This window comes from Bos grunniens, chromosome 13, assembly GCF_055505025.1.
Source record: "Bos grunniens cultivar Pamir isolate PY7600 chromosome 13, Bosgru_T2T1.0, whole genome shotgun sequence".
NCBI classification, from domain to species: domain Eukaryota; kingdom Metazoa; phylum Chordata; class Mammalia; order Artiodactyla; family Bovidae; genus Bos; species Bos grunniens.
Window position 1 is genome coordinate 71,812,367 of NC_141177.1, and position 13,683 is coordinate 71,826,049.

The 13,683-nt window shown below is 41.4% G+C and overlaps 1 protein-coding gene across 1 annotated transcript in view; it reads left to right on the plus strand.

Annotated features, from left to right (window-relative positions):
• CDC123 (cell division cycle 123) overlaps positions 1–13,683 on the plus strand; it is a 46,195-nt gene that overhangs the window by 27,527 nt on the left and 4,985 nt on the right. Inside the window, exons 7-11 of the mRNA XM_086334941.1 lie at positions 2,038–2,086; positions 2,450–2,525; positions 4,197–4,319; positions 5,238–5,266; positions 11,956–12,081. Of these exons, the coding sequence (XP_086191067.1) occupies positions 2,038–2,086; positions 2,450–2,525; positions 4,197–4,319; positions 5,238–5,266; positions 11,956–12,081 (403 nt within the window). The remainder of the gene's footprint in view (positions 1–2,037; positions 2,087–2,449; positions 2,526–4,196; positions 4,320–5,237; positions 5,267–11,955; positions 12,082–13,683) is intronic.

The following is a 13,683-nucleotide window of genomic DNA, read 5'->3' on the forward strand; positions in this document are numbered from 1 at the left end:
CAAAGCCTTTGACTGTGTGGGTCACAATAAACTGGAAAATTCTGAAAGAGATGAGAGTACCAGACCATCTGATCTGCCTCTTGAGAAATTTGTATGCAGGTCAGGAAGCAACAGTTAGAACTGGACATGGAACAACAGACTGGTTCCAAATAGGAAAAGGAGTACATCAAGGCTGTATATTGTCACCCTGCTTATTTAACTTATATGCAGAGTACATCATGAGAAACGCTGGACTGGAAGAAACACAAGCTGGAGCTGGAGTCAAGATTGCCGGGAGAAATATCAATAACCTCAGATGTGCATATGACACCACCCTTATGGAAGAAAGTGAAGAGGAACTAAAAAGCCTCTTGATGAAAGTGAAAGAGGAGAGTGAAAAAGTTGGCTTAAAGCTCAACATTCAGAAAACGAAGGTCATGGCATCCAGTCCCATCACTTCATGGGAAATAGATGGGGAAACAGTGGAAACAGTGTCAGACTTTTTTTGGGGGGGCTCCAAAATCACTGCAGATGGTGACTTCAGCCATGAAATTAAAAGACGCTTACTCCTTGGAAGAAAAGTTATGACCAACCTCGATAGCATATTGAAAAGCAGAGACATTACTTTGCCAACAAAGTTTCGTTTAGTCCAGGCTATGGTTTTTCCTGTGGTCATGTATGGATGTGAGAGTTGGACTGTGAAGAAGGCCGAGTGCCGAAGAATTGATGCTTTTGAACTGTGGTGTTGGAGAAGACTCTTGAGAGTCCCTTGAACTGCAAGGAGATCCAACCAGTCCATACTGAAGGAGATCAGCCCTGGGTGTTCTTTGGAAGGAATGATGCTAAAGCTGAAACTCCAGTCCTTTGGCCACCTCATGCGAAGAGTTGACTCATTGGAAGAGACTCTGATGCTGGGAGGGATTGGGGGCAGGAGGAGAAGGGGACGACAGAGGATGAGATGGCTGGATGGCATCACTGACTCGATGGACGTGAGTCTGGGTAAACTCTGGGAGTTGGTGATGGACAGGGAGGCCTGGTGTGCTGTGCGATTCATGGGGTCGCAAAGAGTCGGACATGACTGTGCAACTGAGCTGAACTGAACTGAAGGGCTTTCCAGTCGGCTCAGTTGTAAAGAATCCGCCTGCCGATGCAAGAAATGCGGGTTTGGTCCCTGGCTTGGGAAGATGCCCTGGAGAAGGAAATGACAACTCAGCTGCAGTATTCTTGCCTGGGAAATCCCGTGGATAGAGGAACCTGGCCAGCTACAGTTCATGAGGTAACAAAGAGTCAGACATGACTTAGCAACTAACTTGGTAAACATCCCTTCCCCCCAGGCTCTCTGCAGCACTGCCACTGGGATATCCTAAAGCCTGAGTTTTGAGATTCTTGGTCTACTTGTTAGGTTCTCCTCACCGGACTAACCTCCTAAAGGACAAGGGACTCACCTCATTTTAATGTTTCTAGTACGTTACCCGCCCCTGGCGTAGGTGGGCATTTAATAAAGAATATAAAAAATTGTCCATGAAACTGAGGGTTTTTAGAGAAAGAAGCGATATATTTAATGGAGGAATGCTTTTTACATGGGATGTTGGAAAAGGATTAGATGAATGTTGCGTGGCTTTAGGTGGCAGAGTTAATATCAGCAGAGAACTAGGTTCTGGTTCTAGTTAATGTGGCAAAGAAGACAATGAGAAATAAAACACAGCGCCGTCACACCCTCATTTGGAGTCAGCAGTTAGTTTGCGCCACGGTCCTGGCTTGGTCACTCAGTGTGTTCTTTTCTGGGTTTTAGCTTTTTCCTTTTTTTTTTTTTTTAACAGAAAAGCAGAGATTATAGTAGCGCATATGGTGGTTTTGAGGACAAATGAAATAACAATTCAGGGTGCTTAGGCTAATGCCTGACATTGAATGGTGCTTTATAAATGTTCATTGAATTTGAATTAATCTCCTAATTCATGTTTTTCGTAAAACCTTCCTCTCCCTTTAAGTATAAATAATATGTTTGCATAAAGTGACACCATAAAATAAAGATTTAATTGCCTTTCTTTCCCCTCAAAGATTTATTCATTGTACCGATGATTCTCCAGATCCATGTATGGAATATGAGGTAAGAATCTTTTCTTTAAAATCTTGATAAAATTGATATGAATTATAGGGTAACTTATGGCCCAGCAGTAATACGATGTGACTTCATCACCTTTTGAGTTGTATGTTATGTCAGAACTCCCAAAATGATAAATAAATGATAAAGATGTGTTTTGTCATGAAGAGTTTTAACAGTTCTGTTAGACTAATAGATCATAGCTCTCTTCTCTACATCTCATGTCAAGAATGTTTTATGCCTTCTTTAAAAAACAAACCCTTGATCACGGCAGCTGTTAAGACGCAGCCTGCACGTGAAGTAGTGTATCAGCCTGGTGAATATCCTCTCTTTTCACCCTGTTGTGTTACGTGTCTCCTTTGTTTGCAGCTTGTTCTTCGAAAATGGTGTGAATTAATTCCTGGGGCCGAGTTCCGATGTTTTGTCAAGGAAAATAAGCTTATTGGTGAGGTTTTCTTTCTTTCTTTTAAACCTTTTAATTATTAAAAGACAAGCATTTGATGGAAATAGATTGCTTAGTAATTAAGTCAAGGGTATGCTATGCTATGCTAAGTCACTTCAGTCGTGTCCGACTCTGTGTGACCCCATAAACAGCAGCCCAGCAGGCTCCCCCGTCCCTGGGATTCTCCAGGCAAGAACACTGGAGTGGGTTGCCATTTCCTTCTCCAAGGCATGAAAGTGAAAAGTGAAAGAGAAGTCGCTCAGTCTTGTCCGACTCTTAGCGACCCCATGGACTGCAGCCCACCAGGCTCCTCCGACCATGGGATTTTCCAGGCAAGAGTACTGGAATGGGGTGCCATTGCCTTCTCCAAGTCAAGGGTAGCAATCAGTTTTTATCTCAGATGTTGCCTCTAGCCAATGGGCACTGACTGTCTGGAATGCTGTGTTGACAAGGGTCCTTGGGCCAGATTCTGTTTCCACAGAAGACAGTCTCGATGAATCATGTCTGTCTGGATTCCAGCAGTGAAAGCAGTGGCCTGTGCTGATCCCACTTAGGATACGTGTACCTGCTTTCTCTCTGGGGCTGGCCTAAGTGCTACTCACAGTACATGGCTGATTTTAATCGTCGTAAAAAGCCCAGTTTTTGAACCTTTACTTATATTATTGAAGCAGTGTTTATTATCCTAGGAAGAGAAAACATGCGAACAAAGAAGGGCATTACTGTAAAAGCCACCCATTTTCTTTGCTCTCAGGCTATCATTTTATCTGCTGTGATCTATTCAAGTTAAATATTGAAGCTAATTTGCCCTTATTTTGTCTAAGCACATTTTCCATGAGGTAAAATTGACCTTCAACCACGAAGAGTGTGATTTGAACAAAATCAGATCCACACTATTTATTTATCGAATGAGATGTCCATGTTTAACTTAACCCTGGGTGTGTTTGGATTTAATGTATCATTATGTATCCCTGAAGGAAACACCAAAATCCTAAGTGCAGCTAAGGAAGAGGTACTTAGCTGGAGGCGTTTCATCAGAGTAGAGAACTTTCTCGTAGTCCTACAGCGATTGAAGGAGTTCTTAGAATGCTCCCTTTAGTGTGTTTTGAATAATGTCAGCAAGTTACTCTGAGGAAAGGAATGTTTACTTTTCCATGATTTGAAACATGAAGCTTGTGAAGGAAGGACAGCATGTATGAACAAGGAAAATGCTGCTTCTAGATGCTTCTGTGAGATGCAGTATGAAAATGGAAGACGTGGTGAGGGCTGTTTCACATTTTCCCAAAGAAAGTGAAAAGAAGGCCAGTTTTTAGAGAGGCCATTGGAAAAATCAAAGAAGAAGCAGTTAGACTATGTGGGTAGGTTTAAAATCGCTTCTTTCACTTTTTACATAGTAAACGTTTTTATAACCTTGAATTCTTCCCATTGTACTAAATAAAAATAACTGCCGTTTCTGAAGTAAGCATGGCACTATGGAATTTTAGGGCTCACCTGGCCTTAGGAACCTTTACAGCTGATAAGCTTTATATAAAATGCTGACTATTGTGTGATTCCATTCATCTGATTGGTCTTCTGATCTACTTTAATGGTTCCCTAAAAAAGAGGTTTAAAATCACATTTTGGTGTTTTTGGAAAGAATATTGTGTAATAACAGAATATAAAATATTTTCTCATCAGGTATTTCTCAGAGGGACTACACACAATACTATGATCATATTTCTAAACAAAAAGAAGAGATTTGCAGATGCATACAAGATTTTTTCAAGAAACACATACAGTATAAATTCTTAGATGAAGATTGTGAGTATCTTTTTATTGACCTAGTGAAATGAAATGCATAATGTTATTGGACCTCATTTCATGGTGGTGTATATTTTAAAACTGCATTCGAAGCACTCTGTTTTTAAGCATTTTACTATATTATGATCGTACTGATGGGTTTGTATGTTAATTTTACCTTTTTTAACCAGAATCCCTTTTTAAGACTGAGACAATTTCTCTGTCCTGTCATTTGAGATATTTTCTACACATTTCAAAGTGTCTGTCTACAGAGAACCAAACGCTTCTGTTATTAGGACTAAATTAGCTAGTTGACTGATCTACCTTTCTAGATTTTTTTAATTTGAGTGATCAGATAGCACCAGTTGCAAAGTAATCACTTGTGTTTTAAAGAACTGAAAGTATATTGGGTATGAGACAGAGTATTCATGCGTTGTCAGATTATATCTGCCCTGGTTGACGTTTTTCTACTTGCCAAGCCTGGTACCTGTGGCAGATTTGACTTTAAAAAGGATGACTTGTGCCCTGAGCATGCTTAGATTTTGTGCTTTCGTAATGCAGGTTTTCCCTATTTTATTCTCCATCAGATAGTAAGTGGTCTCCTTTCACTGTGACAGATCACCTGTCTCTAATGGTGAATTGGTTGAGACAGTGTTGGTGTTTGGTTTGAATTTTTATTCATTTATGTTTTTGAATTTTTAAATATAAGGGATTATGGCTGAGGACAGAGAAAAGGAAAGCAAAATTACATTAAGTAAAACATTGCAGGATGCCTTTTTATGTTTGAAGTTTTGAGAGGCAGAAGCATGAAGTCCTCAAAGCTAAATATATTCTGCTGTTTGAGTAACTGATAATAAAATGCATTTTAATTATCAAAAGGAGGCTTTGATCATGCAAATAGTAGTTCATTACTAACTCTGAATTTTTTATCCTTTGCAGTTGTATTTGATATATACAGAGACAGTAGGGTAAGTAAACTTGATATTTGATATACTCTAAATACATAGTCATTCTCTATGTGAAGCACTCACTGCTCAAAAAGTCTTTTCCCAAGACAACTAAGGTGACTGAAATTCACAGTGGTCAAGACTGTCCCCTTGAAATATCCTTAACACTAGGAGACATGATATCTCCCATCATTACGTGTCACAAGTTCAGGAGTTACTCATTTAACAGATGGCCAAGGCCACCCTGTGTCCCCCTCCTTTCCTCTTTCATCGGGAGTCTGGGCCTGCTTAAAACAGTTCAGTTTTCACTCTTCAGTGTGGCCAGGAACTTGTCATTGGCTATTTAGATAATTATTTTCGGTTACCTGAAAGGCCCTTAGCATGATTTGAGTCTGGTGGCTCAGACAGTAAAGAATCTGCCTGCAATGCAGGAGACCTTGGTTCAATCCCTGGGTTGGGAAGACCCCCTGGAGAAGGAAATGGCAACCCACTCTGGTATTCTTGCCTGGAGAATCCCATGGACAGAGGAGTTTGATAGGCTGTAGTCCATGGGGTCGCAAGGAGTCAGACAAAACTGAGTGACTAACACTTTGACTTTCTTTCATGAAGATGAGGAATTGAGTAGTTTGTATTTATTTTGTAATCTTAAAGATGGAAACTTCTGTAATAAATAGCAAAAACCGGACCTAATAAATCCTGCAGCAGAGATTTCACTATCAAGACATGCAATCAATTCAGAGAAATTTGTGTCACTAGGTGTCCTGTGACAGTGCTTTAACAACTTAGCTCTTAAGAGGACAGCAGGTGTGTTTTCTAAATATGTGACCCATATATTTCCTCAGCGTCGCTCAAATTTTTCTCCTTCCCTCTCCACACTTGTATCACCTAATCGTAGTGATGCTTGTGATACCTTTCAGTCATTTCTTGGACAAAAGGATGGGGCCCATGTGTTCATGACCCAAGGTAACTGTTAACCATTCAATCACCTCTTTCAAGCCAAAGGTATCACTTACTCTGTTTTCACCTGTCTTGAAGGTTGATGGCATCTGTTAAGAATTAGAAAGAGGAGCTATTAAAAAGAGAGCTATTAAAAAGCTATTAAAAAAGAGAAGGAAAGAGGACTTATAAATTGGTATGTGGTACAGAAGAGGGATGCTACTTGGCAGAGTTGGAAGCAAACCTTAGAGAAAGGATGGGGAGCTGGCAGGGTGGAGCGGACAGGAACCTGAGGGCCAGTCTCAGCTTCTAACAGCCAAATGCCAGCCACGTCCAGTCACTCACAGACCACGGTTTATCCAGAGCCTGTCGGGTGTTAGATGCTGTGCTTCTAACAAGCAGCTTCCATCCAGGTGATCTCGAGACCATCAAGGAGCTTATCTTCGAGACTAAAGCATTCCAGGATTGGCGTGGATCAAATCAGTGAGGGAGGAAACTGAGCCCATTGTCCTGAATGTGCAGCTCAGAAGAGCTTGACTCTTATTTAATTCATTGTCTCCCTTAGTCCATGCAACCCTGTGGGGTATGTGCTGTTTCTTCCCATTTTACAGAGGTTCAGTCTGAAGCCGTTATGTTCTAACGCAATTCTCCTTAATGGCATTTGAACATTCGGGATCTGCCAGGGTTGTCTCAGTACTTCCCCAGCACATGTCCAGGTCTGCTGTGGTTCAGTAGGGCCAGCAGGTCAGTGCAGACGTGTGACTTGGTGAGACAGTTATATGAATGTCTTAAGTGAAGTGGGACATGAATGTAAGTAATTACGGCTGTGATCTGACAGCACCAAAAGCAGTTGCGTGCCTTTAAAGTGGGAACCAGGCCAGTGTAAACATACTGACGCTCTCTGAGAAGAGATGCTGACCGTGATGTGAAATTCATTTGCTTTCAATCAATGGCACTTGAGTCACCGTCTCAGACACTGTCTGGAATGCAGGATTTATGGCTATTCTTGGGAGAAAACTGACTCTTTTTATGGTGATCTCTGATCTGAAGTACAAGTGGAGTGTGTCTGGGCTTGGCGACCCTGAATGTCTGTCAGAACAGTTGCTGGACAGGTGGACTCAGTGCTGAGAGTCTAACCGCTCTACGTGTCAGAGCCATGGTTCCTGCCCCCATGCGGGAGGTCTGGGATGAGGCCTTGGAATGTGTATTTTAAGAAGCTCCACAAGTGATGGTAATGCTTAACTAGAATTTAGAGTAACTACTTTAGATATTTGAAAAAGGATTTGGGTTATTTTCTTGTTATTAACTTTCTTGCTTTTTGGGATAAATATGATCTAGTGTTTGATATTGTTCAGAATGAATCTGCAGCCTAATCACTTTTTTGCTTCTGTTTTATGTATGATTGAGAAAGAAAGTACAATATCTAAAGTGCAAAGTATTCTGTTGACGTTCGTTAGATTAAGCTTATTAATGCTATTGCTTTGAAAATATACATGGAAGGTCTGATTCTAACCCTTCCGCCTCTGCATTCTAGATTGTTAATTTCTTATGTATCCTTCCAGTATTTCTTGATGCAAAAACAAGCAGCATACTTATTTTTCCCCATCTTTCTTTACACAAGAGTTCAGTTGAGTTTAGTCACTTGGTCGTGTCCGATTCTCCATGACCCCATGGACTGTAGCATGCCAGGTTTCTGTGTCCATCACCAACACACAGAGCCTGCTCAAACTCATGTCCATTGAGTCAGGATGCCATCCAACTCTCATCCTCTGTTGTCCCCTTCTCCTCCTGCCTTCAATCTTTCCCAACATCAGGGTCTTTTCCAATGAGTCAGTTCTTGCATCAGGTGGCCAAAGTATTGGAGCTTCGGTTTCAGCATCACTCCCTCCAGTGAATATTCAGGACTGATTTCCTTTAGGATGGACTAGTTCAATCTCCTTGCAGTCCAAGGGACTCTCAAGAGTCTTCTCCAGCACCACAGTTCAAAAGCATCAATTCTTTGGCGCTTAGCTTTCTTTATAGTCCAACTCTCACACCCATACGTGACTACTAGAAAAACCACAGCTTTGACTAGATGGACCTTTGTTGGCAAAGTAATATCTGCTTTTTAATATGCTGTCTAGGTTGGTCATAGCTTTTCTTCCAAGGAGCAAGCTTCTTGTAATTTCATGGCTGCAGTCACCATCTGCAGTGATTTTGGAGCCCAAGAAAATAAAGTCTGTCACTGTTTCCATTGTTTCCCCATCTATTTGCCATGAACTGATGGGACTAGATGCCATGATCTTCATTTTTTGAATGTTGAGTTTTAAGCCAGCTTTTTCACTTTGATCAAGAGGCTTTTTAGTTCCTCTTCACTTTCTGCCATAAAGGTGATGTCATCTGCATATCTGAGGTTATTGATATTTCTTCCAGCAATCTTGATTCCAGCTTGTGCTTCATCCAGCCCAGCATTTTTCATGATGTAATCTGCATATAAGTTATGCAGGGAGACAATATACAGCCTTGAGGTACTCCTTTTCCTATTTGGAACCAGTCTGTTGTTCCATATTCGGTTTTGACTGTTGCTTCTTGACCTGCATACAGATTTCTCAGGAGGCAGGTAACGTGGTCTGTGTGATATTCCCATCTCTTGAAGAATTTTCCATAGTTTGTTCTGATCCACACAGTCAAAGGCTTTGGTATAGTCGATAAAGCAGAAGTAGATGTTTTTCTGGAATTCTCTTGCTTTTTCAATGATCCAACGGATGTTGGCAATTTGATCTCTGGTTCCTCTGCCTTTTCTAAATCCAGCTTGAACATCTGGAAGTTCACTGTTCACATACTGTTGAAGCCTGACTTGGAAAATTTTGAGCATTACTTTGCTAGCATGTGAGATGAGTACAGTTGTGCCGTAGTTTGAACATTCTTTGGCGTTGCCTTTCTTTGGGATTGGAATGAAAACTGACCTTTTCCAGTTCTGAGGCCACTGCTGAGTTTTCCAAATTTGCTGGCACATTGAGTGCAGCACTTTCACAGCGTCATCTTTTAGGATTTGAAATAGCTCAACTGGAATTCCATCACCTCCACTAGCTTTGTTTACTAACACATGGGTTAGCATATGATAAAGCACTTGCACCTTGCTTTATGTACTTTTTAAAAGCAGTGTATCTTGGAGAACTTTCTGGTTTCTTAAAGGACACGGTATTTGATTATGTGGATGTGCTGTATGGTTTGATGAATCATTTCCCTGTGGATGAATGCTTAGCTTGTTTCTAGTCTTTTCTGCTTTGTGCTGTGGTGAACATGTACCGGTGTACACGTGTGTATACGTGTCCTGGTCTGGACAGAACTCTTTCAGGGAGCAGACTCTCTGTTACTGACCTTTATGCCCCCATGAGTAGCACGGTGTTTGATGTGTAGAGTTTCATTTAGGTGGATGGTGGGGTAGCCGGGGTAGGTCAGTTGGTAGATACTAGGAAGGTCGGTGTGACCACTCCTACCTGATAGGTTGCCTAAAAACAGTTTCTCAGGATGTCTTGTTCCTGAGGTGTGACATAAAAAACATGTTATGGGTGTAAAAACCCCATCTTGATGGTTTTATGCCTGATTCCAACTGGTCTGTTTTTCTTTAAACTAGAGGATGGCTTCCAAACTACAGAACACATTCTGCCAGCTGTCAGTCCTAACAGCGGTGATTTTCTTTTTTTTACAGTGTGGCATACTTCTAGTTTATAGAGCTAAATATTCTGATGCTAACAGATGCAATAGTTTTTTTTCTTTTTTCTTTTGATAATGAGATGATTTTACTGGTTATAAAAATTCAAGTTGAAAGGGTTCAAAGTTTAGAAAATACTCATTTTGTTAAAATAACATACAACTTATTAGAGACATCTGAGTAATCACCAAAAAAAGCAAAGCTGCTGTCCTACCAAGGAATGGGTTGACGGCGGACATGATTTCACACAGTCAGAGAAGCGAGGAGGAGCAGGCACCAAATCGAAGTGAGAATATAACTCAAGTGGCAAGAAGGAATTGCAGCAGGATTGCTGCTAGGGATTGTGTGAACCAGGAAACGTGGCCAAATGGTGCATGGTGGAAACTTCCCATAGTGGTTCTTTGCCACGTCGAGCTTTCTAGTTTGCAGCCAGTCCTAATAAAATGCTTTGTCTTTCTTAAACTTTTCCTTGAAAACAGATGAGAAACAATGCTAGATATTAGTAATGCTGGCTCAGCAGTCTAGCTCCTTAGGCATTTGTCATTTTACACATGCATGTCTGCCCAAGACATGATTGCTACATATTTACAGAAAAAACTACCAACAAAAGGGTGCAATTATGCTGAGTGTCTCAGTGAGAAAAGTCAAGAGGAGCAAAAATAAAAGTTGCAAGGAAACATTTATCTGGTAAATGTCACATACACCCCCATGATCAAATGTGTTGGTGTTAATTTCCTGGCAGGATTTCACAGGCTCCCCAGCTCCTTTATGTCAGCACTTTGCCTCTTGCAAACTTCATCTGGCTGGGCCAGAGGTGTTCCTTCCCTGAGGCTGGAATCTGTCACACTGGCCATCACTGCTCTCAGAAGAGGAGAAGATGGCAGTTTCTTAGAAAGGTTGATTTGTTTTTATTTTGCATCTCCCTTTCGTGTGCCATCAAACTCTATCATGCAGAGAAAACAGATATTATTGGCTTGGCCAGAAAGCTCGTTCAGGTTTGTCTGTAAGAGGGTATGGAAAACCCAAACAAACTTTCTGGCCAATCTAGTACATTGAAATGAAAGACAGCTGAGCATTTTCTTATATCTTTGCTCAGTCATGTTCGATTCTTCTGCGACCCTTTGGACTGTAGCCTGCCAGGCTCCTCTGTCCATGGGATTCTCCAGGCAAGAATTCTGGAGTGTGTTGCCATGCCTTCCTCCCGGGATCTTCCCCACCCAGGAATTGAGCCTGTGTCTCCACTGCAGTGAAGTGTTTGCTGCGTTGCAGGCAGATTCTTTACCTGCCGAGCCACTGGGGAAGCCCTTTCTTACATCTTTAGTAAGTTTTAAAAAATTCAAGCCTTTGCAGCAGCCTCTCAGAGGTGGGGGCTGGTGCTGAGAACTGCTGGCCTCCTCCTGAAAGATCATTAAAGAACCCATGAGAGCATTCCAGTGATGCTGCTTTGGTGGGACCACTTTGTGAGATTTCCCTTCTGCCTGCTTGAGTTTTATTACTTACTACATTATTCCATACAGTTTTAAGTAAACAGACTTTGAGGAAATACACTGGCAGTATATTAAACATGATGGCGTCATTGATGAGGATGTTCAGGGATCTTACATAAGGTTGTAAGAGGCTCCACTGCCGCCATTGCCCCCTGGAATTTGTATATTTCATATAAAAAGTAAAAATAGGTCATTGGCATTTAACTAGCCTTGTTCTTTGTAATCCGTGAACCACGATATACACCTGAATAATTTCCGAATCTTCAGAGCAAAACAAAGCATTTTCTTCCACTGCTCGCTTCGGTTTTTGATGTAAAATTGATTGAAAGCAGAAGTTGGCATGCATGTCTTTGTCAGGCTTTCTTTTCCTGTCTCCTCTCTGCATTCTTGGGTGGACTTCCTGGGGCTCTGTGCCCGCTCTACTTAGACAGGCAGCCCTTCACAGATGGGGCTTGGAGGAACTATCTTTTGTAATCAGTGATACGATTTTTAAGATGAAATGAGATGATTTTGGGTAAAACAAGATCATCTTTCTGGTAAGCCAGCTTACAGACTTGATTTTATCCTTACTGGGCTTTCTCTCTGTTCTGCAGGGGAAGGTGTGGCTGATTGATTTTAATCCATTTGGTGAAGTCACAGATTCACTGCTGTTTACTTGGGATGAACTGTTATCTGGAACAAACCTAAAGGGTGACTTCAGTGAAGAAGCTCTGGAGCAGGTAAGAAGATCAGAAAGGTCCCCAGGAAACTTGTCAGTCCCCTAAGGAATTGCCTCCTGGTTCCCAGGCACCCAACACAGATTAACTCTGTGATCCTTGCCCGCAGTGGTGATCAAGAAGGGTGTGTGTGCTTTGTGATTTATTCACTTCATCATTCACTATGGACAGAGGTTCGTGACATTGTACAGGAGGCAGTGATCAAAACAATCCCCAAGAAAAAGAAATGCAAAAAGGCAAATGGTTGTCTGAGGAGGCCTTACAAATAGCTGAGAAAAGAAGAGAAGCTAAAGGCAAAGGAGAAAAGGAAAGATATACCCATTTGAATGCAGAGTTCCGAAGAATAGCAAGGAGAGATAAGAAAGCCTTCTTCAGTGATCAGTGCAAAGAAATAGAGGAAAACAATAGAATGGGAAAGACTAGAGATCTCTTCAAGAAAATTAGAGATACCAAGGGAACATTCCATGCAAAGATGGGCACAATAATGGACAGGAATGGTATGGAAGATATTAAGAAGAGGTAGCAAGAATACACAGAAGAACTATACAAAAAGTTCTTCATGACCCAGATAATCACGATGGTGTGATCACTCACCCAGAGCCAGACATCCTGGAGTACAAAGTCAAGTGGGCCTTAGGAAGCATCACTATGAACAAAGCTATTGGAGGTGATGGAATTCCAGTTGAGCTGTTTCAAATCCTAAAAGATGATGCTGTGAAAGTGCGTCACTCAATATGCCAGCAAATTTGGAAAACTCAGCAGTGGCCACAGGACTGGAAAAGGTCAGTTTTCATTCCAATCCCAAAGAAAGGCAATGCCAAAGAATGCTCAAACTAGCACAACTGTACTCATCTCACACACTAGCAAAGTAATGCTCAAAATTCTCCAAACCAGGCTTCAACAATTAAGTGAACTGTGAACTTCCACATGTTCAAACTGGATTTAGAAAAGGCAGAGGAACCAGAGACCAAATTGCCAACATCCATTGGATCATTGAAAAAAGCAAGAGAATCCCAGAAAAACATCTTCTACTGCTTTATTGATTTCTCCAAAGCCTGGACTGTGTGGATCACAACAAACTGTGGAAAATTCTTCAAGAGATGGGAATATCAGACAGACCATGTTACCTGCCTCCTGAGAAATCTGTATGCAGGTCAAGAAGCAACAGTTAGAACCAGACATGGAACAACAGACTGGTTCCAAATTGGGAAAGTAATACGTCAAGGCTATGTATTGTCACCCTACTTATTTAACTTATATGCAGAGTACATCATGCGAAATGCAGGGCTGGATGAAGCACAAGCTGAAATCAAGATTGCCGGGAGAAATATCAATAACCTCAGATATGCAGATGACACCACCTTTATGGCAGAAAGCAAAGAAGAACTAAAGATTTAGCCTCTTGATGAAAGTGAAAGAGGAAAGTGAAAAAGCTGGCTTAAAACTCAACATTCAAAAAACTAAGATCATGGCATCCAGTCCTATCAGTTCATGGCAAATAGATGGGGAAACAATGGAAACAGTGACAGACTTTATTTTTTTGGGCTCCAGAATCACTGCAGATGGTGACTGCAGCCATGAAATTAAAAGACGCTTGCTCCTTGG